Raw genomic sequence first — 16,187 nt, 5'->3', positions numbered from 1 at the left:
AGTGGTGGGTGGGTTCTTTCCATCGGTCATAGGTTTGACCCCCACTCTGGACTTTAGAGTACAGATATGGGGACCTGCATGTGAACCCCTAAACTGAATTACCAGTTTAGATCTGGTTTTGCTGCCACCACTCCCAAGTTCTAACTCCTTTCCCTGGGTAGCCTTGAGAGACTTCTTCACCAATTTCCTGGTGAACACCGATCCAAACCCTTGGATCTTAACACAAGGAGAATTTAACCATCCCTCCTCCTTTCCCCCACCAATTCCTGGTGAGTCCAGATCCAATCCCCTTGGATCTTAACACAAGGAAAAATCAATCAGGTTCTTAAAAAAAAGGTTTTTAATTAAAGAAAAGAAAGGTAAAAGAAACCCTCTGGGGGATAGCATACAAGCTGATCTCACAGACAACAGATTCAAAACACAGAGGATGTTTCCCTGGGCAAAAACTTAGTTACACAAAAAATACCCTATTTAATTATTCCCTAATGCCCAAGACAAGTTACAAAGAAAATAAACATAAACCTATTTATTCCCTTCACTAATACTCACTATGTGATAAGAGGCTGATTTCTGGAGCTTTCCCACTCTGGTCAAAACTGAAACTAAACTCTAAACAAAGGAAACTTCCCTCCTTCCTTTTGAAACATCTTATCCCCCCATTGGTTCCTCTGGTCAGGTGTCAGCTAGGCTAGGTGAACTTCTTAACACTTTACAGGTAAAAGAGGCATTAACCCTTAACTATCTGTTTATGACACCATCCGAGGCTGGTCATAAATGCTAAGAGAGTTCATGTTCCTACCAAATGGTTGCTCTCCGGGGCAGGCAGTAACTATTCAGATTGGGGACCTTTCTGGTACACAGGACTTCCCTCAGGAGCAGAGTTGCCACTGAGAGAGAGAAGTGTGTCACTGCAGTGATGGATGCAGTCATGTACTTCGGATCACTGCCTCTGATGTCAAAGTGGCCCATTACTCACAGTGTAATCTGAGGCTTTGCTACCAGGATCTTCCCACAGGAATGACTTAGTGCAGTGGTTTTCAACCTGTGGTCCATGGACCCCTAGGGGTCCACAGACTACGCTTAAGATTTCCAAAGGGGTCTGCACCTTCATTTGAAAATTTTTAGGGGTCTGCAAATGAAAAAAGATTGAAAACCACTGATTTAGTCTATTAATTCTTTCAGAATCAGGGACGTTATATTGAGGAACAGATTTTACTTAGACCACATTGTAGGGTTTTGTGGGGGCAATGAAAGGTGCTGTGGTCTAGTGGATTGAGCATGGGGCTGGGATCCAGGAAGCTGAGTTCTAATCCCATTTGTCACCAATTTGCTGTCTGGACAAGCAGGGCTGGCTCTAACTTTTTTGCTGCCCCAAGCAGCAAAAAAAAGCGCCGCCCCCCGAGCCCCCCCCGCCGAGCGCCGCGCCGCCGGAACCCCCCGCCGAGCGCCGCGCTGCCGGAGCCCGCCCCCCCCCCGCCGAGCACCGCGCTGCCGGAGCGCCCCCCCCCCCCGCGGAATGCTGCGCCGCGCTGCCCCCCCCGCCACCCCAAGATTGGCCGCCCCTTACCAGGTGCCGCCCTAAACATGTGCTTGGTTGCCTGGTGCCTGGAGCCGGCCCTGTGGACAAGTCTCTAACTCCTTTATGCCTCATTTTTTCCATCTCTGAAATAACTCCTCCTTACCTGCCTCTCAGGAACTTGTAAGGATGACCAAGTCATTGCCCGTCAAGCACTCTGCTATGTCAATGCTAAGGACTGTGTTCTCTTGAGTCTAAATAGATTTTAAAGTTACTTTGTTGCTAAGATGTAATAAGAGTAATCGAATGTGATGATTTAGATTTAATATTCAAAAGCTGTGTGAGAAAGCGCCTGCTGCTCTCTAGCAGAAATTAATGAGTTTCCTCCATTCCCATGGCTGTGCATTTATCACTGACAGTGCTGCTGCTGCAGACACAGGAGTAAACAAACAGCCGCCTGCCCGCCACTAGAAATGTGGCACCTCGAGTAGTGCGTGGGAGGGTGTTTGCAAGCGTCTCAGAGGTGTGACAGACCAAGGGAACATCTGGTGCCAATCTGGAATGACTAGGGCTGGGTTGTTGGCTGGTTTTCTTCTAATTTTGAAGGCAAAGGGCAGGCTGGATAACTGACCCCTCCTTTTACTGGTGGGGTTTCTTCTGAGAGCCCCCCTCTAAGTGGCTATCCACGGCCATGCCCAACCGCCATGCCCTGGGCAGAAGAGGCTGGGCCTGCCCATAGAAAAGGGCTGGCTGCTCTTTCAGAGTGGCCCAGACTTGGTGGGGGCTGGAGGAGCCGCCCTGTGTGAGGGTGGGAAACAGCTGCCCCATTCCTCAGTGGAGAGTCCCCCCCGCTGGGCTGAGGGGCAGGGCGAAGGCACAGGAAGGCAGGGGGAGGCCATGGGGCTAATGAGGAGCCTCCCTAGCAAACAAAGACAGCTACGGGTGGGGGGTAGGGGAGAGCACCTAGCAGTAGGCAGCACTCCTGCTCCCTCCCACAGGGTCAGCCAGCACTAAGTTACCCACAGGCAGTTTCCCTTTGCCCTCCTGGGAAGAGAAGGAGAGGAACAGGAGTCTGTGTGTCTTGCACTGGGCAAGTGTCCCCCACACCCGCCACGCACACACCAGGAGTAAGAAACCCCCCAGGTCAGCCACGTGCCCATCCTGCCCGTCCCTCTGAGTCATGGCAGTGCCACGACAGCTTGGCACATAACCAGCTCCTTCCAGCTATTCTCTTTGATAGCCAGCTCAGAGCATTATGCATTGCAGGGCCTCTACCAGGCCAACTGTTTATTGGTTTGCCAGCAGTGCAGTGCGCTCCTCTTTAACACAGAACAGAACTAGTGGGAGCACGTGTCAGATATACACAGCCAGACTGTCCCGCAGCCTACTGCAGTGCCCCTGCTTGCTGATTAGCCTCTGCCACTCTGCATCATGCCAGGCGTCAGGAGCCTTTGGGTCAACTTGTTTTTTCCTCTCCTTAGTGCCTGCAGTCCATTATTCTAGCGTGTTTCGGAAGTGAAAATTTCCACCTGGAAAAAAAGCTGGTGTGAGGTCTGGAAGTGGTTTTACCAGGCAACCTCCACTGCAGATGGCCATTGCTCATCCAGTAGGTGTTTAATAATTACACTTGGAAGGATTAGATTTGTAATGGTGAATGTTGGTACACGTCAGTTTCACAGTACACACACAAATTGAGGAAAAAGTATTTCCAGCAGTAATAATCAAAAAGTAAGAAAAACGCCACTTGAGAACTTTTGAGCATTTAGGGATGTTTCCATTGTATATTTTGACATGTGATCATGCTAAATTGGGTTTTAATGGTTATAGAGCTTTAACTTTCTGACTTTCAATGTCTACTGCCATTATATCATTATTGTCTTGCTCCCCTTCCCATAATGTTGAGGAACTGTGAAAAAAACTAAAAAATGGATTGAAAAGAAACATCAATATTAACTGTCGAAATGATCAAAATCCACAAACTTTTGCCAAGCCTGTTAATAACGTACCTGTAGAGAGTGTCGCATCACTTACGCTTTTTTTTCCAGCCATGTGAGGAGCAACTGCCATCTAAACTCTGCTAATTGCCTCTTTTTAAGCACTTTTGTTGAAGGCAGCTGACCTGGGCTGAGGGGCGGGAGAAGGTTGGGATTGGGGCTGGGGGGGATGGGTGAGCTGCTACTCAGTTTGTCAGGAATGAAATGGAGCAGCCCGTTTTACCCAGGGCAGTGGGGAGCAATTTGAGTTCATGCACTGTGAAATCAGAGCCATTTATTGTTCTGTGCTCGGAAATGCATTTTGTGATGCAGCTTAAAGCAGGGCATCTGAACAGAGCCCATTTCAAACCTTCCTCAGAGGAGGCTGTGTAAAAATATAGCCCTGTTTTCCTCCAGCTGGAGATGATTTAGGATCCCCTGCATTCTTCCTTGAAGTGCTTTGGAGAAAATAGAGCGATGAAAGTTTAGAGACTATCAACTCACTCTCCTCCCTTCCCAACCCCCACCCCAAAGACTGAGGAGCTGGTTCAAACACACAGCAAAAGAACAATACATTGGAGTCCCTGACTGTTTTGCTTGGTCAGAGGTTCCAAGACTCCAGTCTCTCCCTTCCCATGCTTTCCCTGGGATCCTTCACTGAAAAGAAGTAGGTGCTTTCTAATCAGTAGAGAAAATGTTTAGGGTTTTATCGTTGCTGCTTGTTTTTCTTCCTTGATGTACACCAGAATTCTCATGCACACAAGACAGGCATGATCCCCTCTGTTTCTTGTCTTCTGCAGTGTGAAATTGTGCAGTTTTCCTTGCCTTAGCTTTTTGCATTGATGTCCCATGCTTCCTTACCAGGCGAGAGGGAAAGCCTTATAGCAGAGTTGGCTTTTTTTTAAACCCCCCCCCCCCCCAATTTCCTGTCTGTAAATATTCCTGCAAACTGTGAGTCAATGTCTCAGATTTGTATGAATATGATCTTGAGGATGTGATGGAAGGTTTTGGACCATCCCCTGCCATGCTCATGTGAATGCGGTGCGTTTAAGATCCACACTGGCTGCATGTCTTATTTTTCTCTGTGATCCCTCCCTCCTTCCCCCAAGAAAATGTCTGGTCTTAGTTTCTGGCAGGAAGGAGTCACTGCTATTTTTCCTTTTGCTGATGCTAATGTAGTTCCTGATGACTCTTGTATTGAGTAGCTTGCTCTCATGCTGCTCCTTTCTCCTGTTCTCTCCTGTAGGTATCTGACCAGCTTCCCTGGTTTTTGATGCTGAAGCAGGATTGTTTTAACTAAAGATGGAAACATTGGAGTCGGAATTGACCTGCCCAATCTGCTTGGAGTTATTCGAAGACCCTCTGTTGCTGCCGTGTGCTCACAGCCTGTGCTTCAGTTGTGCCCATCGCATCCTGGTGTCCAGCTGCTCCTCCAGTGAGTCAATAGAGCCCATCACAGCATTCCAGTGCCCTACCTGCAGGTATGTCATCTCCCTTAACCACCGCGGCCTAGAGGGCCTCAAGCGGAATGTGACCCTGCAGAACATTATAGATCGCTTCCAAAAGGCTTCTCTGAGTGGCCCCAACTCTCCTAGCGAGAGCCGCCGAGAGAGAACGTACCGCAAGAGCCCTGCCATGTCCAGTGAAAGGATAGCGTGTCAGTTCTGTGAGCAGGACCCACCGCGGGATGCGGTGAAGACCTGCATAACCTGCGAGGTGTCCTACTGTGACCGCTGCCTCCGGGCCACGCACCCCAACAAGAAGCCGTTCACCAGCCACCGCCTGGTGGAGCCCGTGCCAGACACACACTTCCGAGGACTCACTTGTTTGGAGCACGAGAACGAGAAAGTGAACATGTACTGCGTTGCGGACGACCAGTTGATCTGTGCCTTATGCAAACTGGTGGGACGCCACCGGGACCACCAGGTGGCATCGCTGAGTGATCGATTTGAGAAGCTCAAGGTAAGAGTCACTGGCTTTCCCGAAACGAGTGGTGTGAGCTGGGGAGGGTCCTTCGCAGCTCGCTGGGCTCGCACGAAACCAGGGGTGGCCGAATTGTGCAGGAAACGGAGCAGGTGCCAGCTGGGAGCATGATGAAGCATTGCATGCTGGGAGCTGCAGTTTCAGTGGGCCTCAGCTCTATGGTGAAGTGTCATGGGTCAAATGGTGGAACGCTGTGAACTGTTGCTCTTTGGCCAGTGGCAGAGCCCTAGTGGCACGAGGAAGGCTGCTGCTTGATGGGAGTTGGACAGCCTTCCTTGTAGGGACCATGGTTTTCCAGTGGAGTATTTTCAAAGCTAAATCAGTTCCAGATGTCCTAGTCAGTCTCTTATTTACACCTAACTAACCCTCCAGGCTTTAGAAGGTCCATAGGTTAATGAAAGCTGCACGATCCTTTAGCGGCGAGCTCTCCAGACCATTGGCAGCTAGAGGGTTAAGCGAACCACATGAGTGAGAGATCCTGCTTGTATGATTGCAGGAAAGTTGTTCATTTTCTGCTGATCTACATGTCACGAGTTCAGTCCTCAGGCATGCTAACAAAACCATAGAGCCCACAAAGTACAGAGCAAGCCTCCCCGTGCCCCAAATTACAGAGAGTCGTTGTGTGTAATAGAGAATGCAATGGTGGTTCTGGGCAGCAGCACCAAGAATGTCCGCGTAATAGAGGGTGCAGGGCTGGTTCGGGGCAATGGGCGTGGGTGGGGAGGGGGAGCTTCAGGGTAATGGAGAAGCCAGTACTGGGGCTAGGCACTGGGTGCAGGGACTTATGAGATCTGGTACTGGCTGTGGCTAGTGGACCCAGGAATCTCAGGGATTTGCTTAGTATTTACTGTGCAGATTCTCCTACTGAAAAATCTTCTGTGCACATCCCTGCAGATTTCCCAGGTCCTGGATCTTCCAAGCTGCTGCTCTCCCTGCCCTAGCAATGGGTCCTGCGTGCAGACCCTTGCTATGTCTATTGGCTGGCTGTAATTTCCGCAATGAAGGATTATTGGAGATGGGATGTGTCTGACTCGACACAGATCAGTGGTGAAGTGCCATTGAAATTAGAGGTGTACTCTCCCCCTGATTCACTCCCTGCAGTGGAAGTGATTTGGGGGTGCATCTGTTCCCTCCCTGATGCAGGCATGTAGTGTAATCCCCCTGAATGGGAATTGTGTCTGCACGAATTGCACGTGAGGAAATGTCCTCCTATCCTTCTATATTTGAAGCTGGAATCCCAGCTTTGCTCCCAGGGCTAGATGGGACCGGTGTCTTCCATCTGGGACTGCAGGGTGAGCTGGACTAAGCAGATCATCTAGGGGCACTTTGCCACAAACAGCAGATCCCGGTCCAGGTGTGAATATGGTGGCGTGCATTTAATTGTGGTACAGTAATGACTATGCAAGTTAGATTTGGCCCTCAGGCCCCAGGCAGTTTGTCATTGGGGGGCTCCAGGGTTTCTCGCTACATTGGCCAGGCCCTGGATTAAAGTTCTTGGTTTATTAATCAATGGGAGCCTTGTCTCTCTGTTTTGCCTCAACCCACACTCCCATTCCCCCTCTATTCAGTGCCTGGTTACGCGTGCCCAGGTTCCTTAGTTTCTCTGCACTGAAGAGATTTGGCAGCCTTTATTTATCCCGTAAGGACAAAAGTCTTCTGTTGCCTTTCTTTGTCTCTGGGGGTGGCTGGTCTGTCTAGCACTAGTGGGGGTATTACTGCCAGCCGTCCCCAGGTTGGCTTGTCCAAAGCTTTGTTGGGGTGACTCCACGATTGGCTCTTGTTCCATGAGATAAGGCCCAGAAAATGAAGGTTACTCAATGGCACTTGGTCAGAACACACACACTGCCCAGCGAATAGCAGGTTACTGACCTCAGCATTCAGTCAATCTGGCAGCATGGCTGCATCTCCCTGCTCGACTGCCTTCCTTTCTGCTCAGCCCCTGTAATCTCCAATAAGCCACCAGCTCCTCTTTATTAGAGGCAGAAAAATGAGCAGATGAACCTGTCAGCTAGACTTGCTGCGATGATGGCAAGGGTTGGTTAAACGGATCGCAGGGTAGGTTCCTTCTCCCTCCCCGTGTGTCTGGCTTTTCAGGAGTTCTGCCGACTCCGTTCGTAGGAGCAGTGACTGTGGTGGAGCTGAGCTCCAAAGGCCATGGCAGAATTCCTGGGTTCAAGTTGCTTGCTTAGACTGCAGGAAATGCACAGGGGCCTGGGAGAAATCATGAAACCAAGGGTGCCAAACCCAAGAGGCGCTGTGACCAGTGGGCCAGGTCACAAAGCCCAGAGCCACCACTGCAAAGTGATCACAGCTCAGTCTCTCTCTAGCTAGCCCTGGGCCCTCCCCTCCACATTGGGCCAAGATCAGTGCTGGGGTGGAAGGTGCTGCTGCAGGTGATTGGTGCCGCCTGTAGCTACAGTATAGTGCACCCATTGAATCTGGAGGCTCCGTCCGCCCCTGGGAGCTCTACCCTGATCTAGCCAGGCTGGGCTGGAGGCACAATGGGAGGGGTAGACATCCTCACTGCAGAGACTGAAGCCGATGTCGGTGTGGCTGAGGAGCCCTGATCAGACGGGGTGAGCTAACCAGCCTTGTATGATGCAGTTCATATGAGTTTGTTTCTGTGGATAACGGTCCTGGGGCCTGATGCTTCCAGGCGTGGCGTGTTCTGTCCTGCTAGCTGTGATGTGCCCTGGGAACTTCCCTTTCCCCAGCTCCTACTTCTGACAGGTACCGACTGCATGCTGCTCATTGGCCCCGTCAGCTCAATCCTGACAGCATCTGTCCCCCTTCCTCTGTCGGTCTCCTGCTAACCGATGCCATTGCAGGATCTGCGCTGGAGACAGCCTCCTCTGGCAGTACCAGCAATAAACTCCCCAGCACCACTGAAGCGCACCAGACAGTCTCCCCTCTCCTGGCCCTGTTGGCCAAAGCTCTATAGCTAGCCATCTGTCCCGGGCTATTTGGGCACCTATTTGGGGCTTTCAGCACCACAGCTCCCCTGAGGCACGAAGTGCTGTTACCCCATGGTATAGGTGCAGAAACAAGCAGCAGGGGAGATTAAGTGACTTGCACAAGGCCTGTGGTTGAGCTGGGAATTTCCTCTCCTGTGACCTGTCCGCTGCACCATCCTTCCTATCCTCCCATCTCACCTGTCTCTGCCGTATAAGGACTATTTATCATTTTCATCAGCCTTCTTTTCCCTCCCTCCCCACCTCCTCCCAGTCCCTGCAGAGATACGCCTGGAAGTAGCCTCAGGTGTGTTGCCGCCTTGCTCTCTGTGGTAGCCTGTGTTTTCCAGCCGGAATATCCCGCACAGTGAAGCAGCAGAAATGGGTGATCATCCCCCCAACACAAGTATATAGCATGTGTTTGATCTGAACTGAATTACTGTTCTGTGCTCTCCAAGTTGGAGAGATCAAACTTCCTGGAATACTTCCCACGGTCCCTGAGGAGTACTTTGAAGCCTGATTTTTAAGCAGCACTAGTGGCTCCACTGAATCTGAAGTGAACCTGAATGGCTGATATTTGACCTACATACAAAATATAAAATTAGAAATCTCTCCCCCCTCCCCCGATGCAGTCCATGTGAATCTGCAAAATAGTTTTAATTAATTTTCTTTTCAGAAATCAGTTAGTCAGATTTCCATTCGAACACTCTTTCACACGCTCATAACTTTTTCATCACTTCTCTTTCCAGTTGAAATTTTCCAGGCTTATTCTCAGCCTGAAGATGATTTCTTTTTTTAAACATTGAAGCAAAATCAATTCACCTGCTTTTGTTATGTGAGGGGGCAGGAAGAAATACGTTTCCCTCTCTAGCAAAACCGCCAGGCACTCTTTCATGCACAGGTTAGATTTCTAAATAAAAGGACTGATGATTGGACAATGAAACTTTCCAGAAGTCTTGTCCTAACTGAGGGCTATTCTCCAGACTAATTTGCGTAAACAGAAACAAACACTAACCACAAATTGTTTAAATTTACTATTTTTGCACATTTATAGTATGAAAATACTGTCTAAGGACTATTGGATAACAGAAATAAATGAAATGGTAGCAATTGAAACAGTCAGCATTTGTCAATGGCAACCCCACATTGGTGATGCTGCCTCGGTTTCTTATTAAAGTGTCTCAGATACCACCGTGATAAATAGTGATGTTTAGTGGTGACCTCTGCAACATAGGCACTGACTCTGTGGGTGCTCCAGGGCTCAAGCACCCATGGAAAAAAATAAGGGGTGCTCAGCACCCACCAGCCAGATCTGTTGGGTGGGGCTGCTGATCAGTGGCTTGGCGGCTGTCGGACGGCGCTCAGGGGAGGGCGGAGAGCAGCGAGCGGAGCCGGGGCGGGAACAGGCAGAGCGAGGATGAGGCCTCAGGGGAAGGGGCGGAGTGGGGGCAGGGCCTCAGGGTGGAGCAGGGGTGGAGCACCCTCTGGGAAAAATAAAAGTCAGCGCCTGTACTCTCCAATATTGTAGTTTCCTAGTTCTGTAGATGTTCTTTGTATTGGTGTTTCAATGCAGCGTTCTGTTTGGGTCACAATCGCTTTGGGGAAGAAGGATAACAGAGGCTCCCCTGGAATAGTACTTGGGGTCTGCTACTGACCACCAGGATCAGTATATGGCTATGGATAGAGATCTCTTTAATATTTTTAATGAAATACTACTGGAAATTGTGTGATTATGGGAGACTTTAATTTCCCAAATATAGATTGGAGGGCAAGTGCTACTAATAATGGTAGGGTCCAAACATTCCTGGATGTGCTAGCCGATGTATTTCTTCACCAAATAATTCCTAAATCAATAAAAGGTGATCATAGAATCATAGAATCATAGAATATCAGGGTTGGAAGGGACCTCAGGAGGTCATCTAGTCCAACCCCCTGCTCAAAGCAGGACCAATTCCCAACTAAATCATCCCAGCCAGGGCTTTGTCAAGCCGGGCCTTAAAAACCTCCAAGGAAGGAGACTCCACCACCTCCCTAGGTAACGCATTCCAGTGCTTCACCACCCTCCTAGTGAAATAGTGTTTCCTAATATCCAACCTAGACCTCCCCCACTGCAACTTGAGACCATTGCTCCTTGTTCTGTCATCTGCCACCATTGAGAACAGCCGAGTTCCATCCTCTTTGGAACGCCCCTTCAGGTAGTTGTAGGCTGCTATCAAATCCCCCCTCATTCTTCTCTTCTGGAGACTAAACAATCCCAATTCCCTCAGCCTCTCCTCATAAGTCATGCACTCCAGACCCCTAATCATTTTTGTTGCCCTCCGCTGGACTCTTTCCAATTTTTCCACATCCTTCTTGTAGTGTGGGGCCCAAAACTGGACACAGTACTCCAGATGAGGCCTTACCAATGTCGAATAAAGGGGAACGATCACGTCCCTCGATCTGTTGGCAATGCCCCTACTTATACAGCCCAAAATGCCGTTAGCCTTCTTGGAAACAAGAGCACACTGTTGACTCATATCCAGCTTCTCGTCCACTGTAACCCCTAGGTCCTTTTCTGCAGAACTGCTACCTAGCCATTCGGTCCCTAGTCTGTAGCTGTGCATGGGATTCTTCCGTCCTCAGTGCAGGACTCTGCACTTGTCCTTGTTGAACCTCATCAGGTTTCTTTTGGCCCAATCCTCTAATTTGTCTAGGTCCCTCTGTATCCGATCCCTACCCTCTAGTGTATCTACCACGCCTCCTAGTTTAGTGTCATCGGCAAACTTGCTGAGAATGCAGTCCACTCCATCCTCCAGATCATTAATAAAGATATTAAACAAAACCGGCCCCAGGACCGACCCTTGGGGCACTCCGCTTGAAACTGGCTGCCAACTAGACATGGAGCCATTGATCACTACCCGTTGAGCCTGACGATCTAGCCAGCTTTCTATCCACCTTACAGTCCATTCATCCAGCCCATACTTCTTTAACTTGGCAGCAAGAATACTGTGGGAGACCGTATCAAAAGCTTTGCTAAAGTCAAGGAATAACACATCCACTGCTTTCCCCTCATCCACAGAGCCAGTTATCTCATCATAGAAGGCAATTAGGTTAGTCAGGCACGACTTCCCCTTGGTGAATCCATGCTGACTGTTCCTGATCACTTTCCTCTCCTCTAAGTGTTTCATAATTGATTCCTTGAGGACCTGCTCCATGATTTTTCCAGGGACTGAGGTGAGGCTGACTGGCCTGTAGTTCCCCGGAAACTCCTTCTTCCCTTTTTAAAAGATGGGCACTACATTAGCCTTTTTCCAGTCATCCGGGACCTCCCCCGATCGCCATGAGTTTTCAAAAATAATGGCTAATGGCTCTGCAATCTCATCCGCCAACTCCTTTAGGACCCTCAGATGCAGCGCATCCGGCCCCATGGACTTGTGCACGTCCAGTTTTTCTAAATAGTCCCAAACCACTTCTTTCTCCACAGAGGGCTGGTCACCTTCTCCCCATATTGTGCTGCCCAGTGCAGCAGTCTGGGAGTTGACCTTGTTTGTGAAGACAGAGGCAAAAAAATCATTGAGTACATTAGCTTTTTCCACATCCTCAGTCACTAGGTTGCCTCCCTCATTCAGTAAGGGTCCCACACTTTCCTTGACTTTCTTCTTGTTGCTAACATACCTGAAGAAACCCTTCTTGTTACTCTTAACATCTCTTGCTAGCTGCAACTCCAAGTGTGATTTGGCCTTCCTGATTTCACTCCTGCATGCCTGAGCAATATTTTTATACTCCTCCCTAGTCATTTGTCCAATCTTCCACTTCTTGTAAGCTTCTTTTTTGCGTTTAAGATCAGCAAGGATTTCACTGTTTAGCCAAGCTGGTTGCCTGCCATATTTACTATTCTTTCTACACATCGGGATGGTTTGTTCCTGCAACCCCAATAAGGATTCTTTAAAATACAGCCAGCTCTCCTGGACCCCTTTGCCCTTCATGTTATTCTCCCAGGGGATCCTGCCCATCTGTTCCCTGAGGGAGTCAAAGTCTGCTTTTCTGAAGTCCAGGGTCCGTATTCTGCTGCTCTCCTTTCTTCCTTGTGTCAGGATCCTGAACTCGACCATCTCATGGTCACTGCCTCCCAGGTTCCCATCCACTTTTGCTTCCCCTACTAATTCTTCCCTGTTTGTGAGCAGCAGGTCAAGAAAAGCTCTGCCCCTAGTTGGTTCCTCCAGCACTTGCACCAGGAAATTGTCCCCTACACTTTACAAAAGCTTCCTGGATTGTCTGTGCACCGCTGTATTGCTCTCCCAGCAGATATCAGGGTGATTAAAGTCTCCCATGAGAACCAGGGTCTGCGATCTAGCAACTTCTGCTAGTTGCCAGAAGAAAGCCTCGTCCACCTCATCCCCCTGGTCTGGTGGTCTATAGCAGACTCCGACCACGACATCACCCTTGTTGCTCACACTTCTCAACTTTATCCAGAGAAAGTTCCCCTCCCGGGCTCCAGGGGCTCAGGGTCCAGAGGCATGGGGGCTGCCTGAAGCCGGTAGCGCTCGGGCAGCTCGGCGCTTACAGAGCCCAGGAGTTCAGGGAGCACAGCAGCCGCTGGAGCCCGGGAGGGGAAGTGCCCGGCCGGGGGCGCAGGGTCCGGAGGCATGGGGGCTGCCCGAAGCCCGAGCGCTACCGGCTTCACGGTTTGCCGGGCAGCCTCCAGACCCTGCGCCCCCGGCTGGGCACTTCCCCTCCCGGGCTCCAGCTGCGCTGGGGAAGCGCCGGCCGGGGGCGCAGGGTCTGGGGGCTGCCCGGCAAACCGTGAAGCCGGTAGCGCTCGGGCAGCCCTTTTCGCGTGGCTGGGAGGGAGGAGGGGGAATGCGGGGTGCTCAGGGGAGGGGGCGGAGTTAGGGCGGGGACTTTGAGGAAGGGGCAGAGTTGGGGCGGGCCGGGGGTGGGAAAGGGGCGGGGCTAGGGCCCGTGGAGTGTCCTCTTTTTTTATTTTTTAAATATGGTAACCCTAATGAAACTAAACAGACAGTTTACATGAAGACAAAACAGACGATGGAAAGTTACAGAAAAATAACCGGGAGAGAGGATTGAAAACATTGACTTCTCTTCTGACATCACCAAATTCTTATAGTGCCACAGTGTGCACCGCTCATAGACGCAAAGGCCAGAAGTGACCATTGTGATCCTGTAGTTTGACCTCCTACAGATATCAGGCCTCAAAACCTCACCCTCCCACTCCTGTCATTGGCCCATAACCTCTGGCTGAGTTACTGACATCCTCAAATCTTTATTTAAAAAGACTTCAAATTACAGAGAATCCACCATTTACTCTAGTTAAAACCAGCAAGTGACCTGTGCCACATGCTACAGAGGGAGGCGAAAAACCGCCAATCTGACCTGGGGGAAAATTCCTTCCCAACCCCAAATATGGCAATCAGTTTGACCCCGGGCATATGGGCAAGACCCACCAGCCAGACACCTGGGAAAGAATTCTCTGTAATAACTCAGAGCCCTCCCCCCTCTAAAGTCCCATCTCCAGCCATTGAAGATATGGGCCATGTGCCATTGTAGGCAATCTCATCATATCATCCCCTCCATTAACTTATCAAGCTCAATCTTGAAGCCAGTTAGGGGTTTTTGCCCCCATTACTCCCTTGGGACGCTACTCCAGAACATCACTCCTCTAATGGTCAGAAACCGTCATCTAATTTCAAGCCTAAACTTACTGATGACCTATTTATATCCATTTGTTCTAGTGTCAACGTTAACCGTTAAATAACTCCTCTCCCTCCCTGGTGTTTGTTCCTCTGATGTATTTATGCAGAGCAATCATATCACCCCTCAGCTTTTGTTTGGTTAGGTTAAATAAGTCAAGCTCCTTAAGTCTCCTGTCGTAAGATAGGTTCTCCGTTTCTCTGATCATTCTAGTAGCCGTTCTCTGCATCTTTTCCAGTTTGAATTCATCTTTCTTAAACATGGGAGACCAGAATTGCACACAGTATTCCGGATGAGGTCTCACTAGTGCCTTGTATAATGGTACTGACACTTCCCTGTCTCTACTGGAAATACCTTGCCAGATGCATTCTAGGATTGGATTAGCCTTTTTCACAGCCACATAATATTGGCAGCTCAGTCATCCTGTGATCAAGGAATACACCCAGATCTTTCTCCTCCTCTGTCGCTTCCAACTGATACATCCCCAGCTTATAGCAAAAATTCTTATTGTTAGTCCCTAAGTCCCATGCACTTCGCACTATTAAATTTCACTCAATTTCTATTACTCCAGTTTTCAAGATCATCCAGATCTTCTTGTGTGATAGTCTGGTCCTCCTCCATATTAGCAATACCTCCCAACTTTGTGTAATCCACAAATTTTATTAGCACACTCCCACTTTTTGTCCCAAGGTCATTAATGAAAATGGTAAATAAGATTAGACCCGAGACAGATCCTTGAGGATCTCTACAAGTAACCTCCCTCCAGCCTGACAGCATGATCTGTTGTAGTCTCCTCTTTTACAGGTTCTTACCCACCTTTTAGGGTGACCAGATGTCCCGATTTTATCGGGACTGTCCCGATATTTCCTTGTTTGTCCCACGTCCCGACCAATGTTAGGTCGGGACCAATGTTAGGTCGACCAATGTTAGGTCGGGACACTGGACAAACAAGCAAATACTCCGGAGCCCGGAAGTGCTCGCGCGCCCGCCCCCCCCGACTCCGCCCCCTCCTTCCCCCATTGGCTCCCTCCTTGAATCCCCGCCTCTTCCCCAGGCTCGCCATTCCTCCTCCGTCCGGCGCTTGTGGAGGGAGGCCCGGGAGACGCAGGGGAAGCGCGGGGCCGGGGTGAGTGAGAGTCCGGCCTGGCCCAGAGCGCAGGCAGGACTCAGTCGGGCAGTAGGGAGAGTAGGGGGGCGGCCCGCGGGTACAGGCGGTGGCTGTTCTCCCCCCCGGGCAGCGGGACTCAGGAGCAGCCGCTGCTGCAGCTCCCACTGCCGCGGGGGGAGGAAGCGGCCAATGGCCAAGCTCCGCGGCTGCGGCTGCAGCTCTGGCACCCGGGCCCGAGCCCCCCGAGCCTGGGCCTGTTGCGGGGACCCAGCAGCGCGCACGCTGCGCCCAGCCCCTGGCCAGTTGCATCTGGGCTGCTGCCCAGCTGGTGCTATCCCGCGGCGGCCCCGGGGCGGAGGCATCGGCAGCCCAGCCCCGTTCGTTCCCCTGCAGGACCCGAGCAGGACGGGGGAGCTGGGGCCTGCTGCCCCCACTCCGGAGCCGCCGCGGGATAGCACCAGCTGGGCAACAGCCCAGACGCGACTGGCCAGGGGCTGGGCGCAGCGTGCGCGCTGCTGGGTCCCCGCAGCAGGCCCGGGCTCGGGGGGTTCGGGCCCGGGCGCCAGAGCCGCAGCCGCCAAGCTTGGCTATCGGCCGCTTCCTCCCCCCGCGGCAGTGGGAGCTGCAGCAGCGGCTGCTCCCGAGTCCCGCTGCCCGGGGGGGAGAACAGCCGCCGCCTGGCCCCGCGGGCCACCCCCTACTCTCCCTACCGCCTGACTGAGTCCTGCCTGCACACGGGGCCAGGCCGGACTCTCACTCACCCTGGCCCCACGCTTCCCCTGCGTCTCCCGGGCCTCCCTCCAGCACTTGTGGAGGAAGGGTGGTGGTGGTGGGGGGGGTTTGCCCTGCCCCCTCCCGCCACGCCCCCCCTCCCCCCCTGCGTCCCGATATTTGACTTGGGTGATCTGGTCACCCTACCACCTTTCCAGTCTCATATTAATCCCCATTTAACTAATAATTTCCCACAT

The 16,187-nt window shown here is 51.1% G+C and overlaps 1 protein-coding gene across 2 annotated transcripts in view; it reads left to right on the top strand.

The window, feature by feature from the left end:
• Positions 1–4,737: 4,737 nt before the first annotated feature.
• The window catches only part of MID2 (midline 2), a 318,111-nt gene continuing 306,661 nt past the window's right edge, over positions 4,738–16,187 (top strand). Inside the window, exon 1 of one of the 2 annotated variants that reach the window (XM_065410886.1) lies at positions 4,738–5,451. In XM_065410886.1, the coding sequence (XP_065266958.1) occupies positions 4,792–5,451 (660 nt within the window). In that variant the 5' untranslated portion in view covers positions 4,738–4,791. The remainder of the gene's footprint in view (positions 5,452–16,187) is intronic. The other variant, XM_065410885.1, reaches the window with a different exon arrangement.

Source organism: Emys orbicularis, chromosome 9 (genome assembly GCF_028017835.1).
Source record: "Emys orbicularis isolate rEmyOrb1 chromosome 9, rEmyOrb1.hap1, whole genome shotgun sequence".
Taxonomy (NCBI): domain Eukaryota; kingdom Metazoa; phylum Chordata; order Testudines; family Emydidae; genus Emys; species Emys orbicularis.
This window is presented reverse-complemented; position numbering and strand designations above follow the sequence as displayed.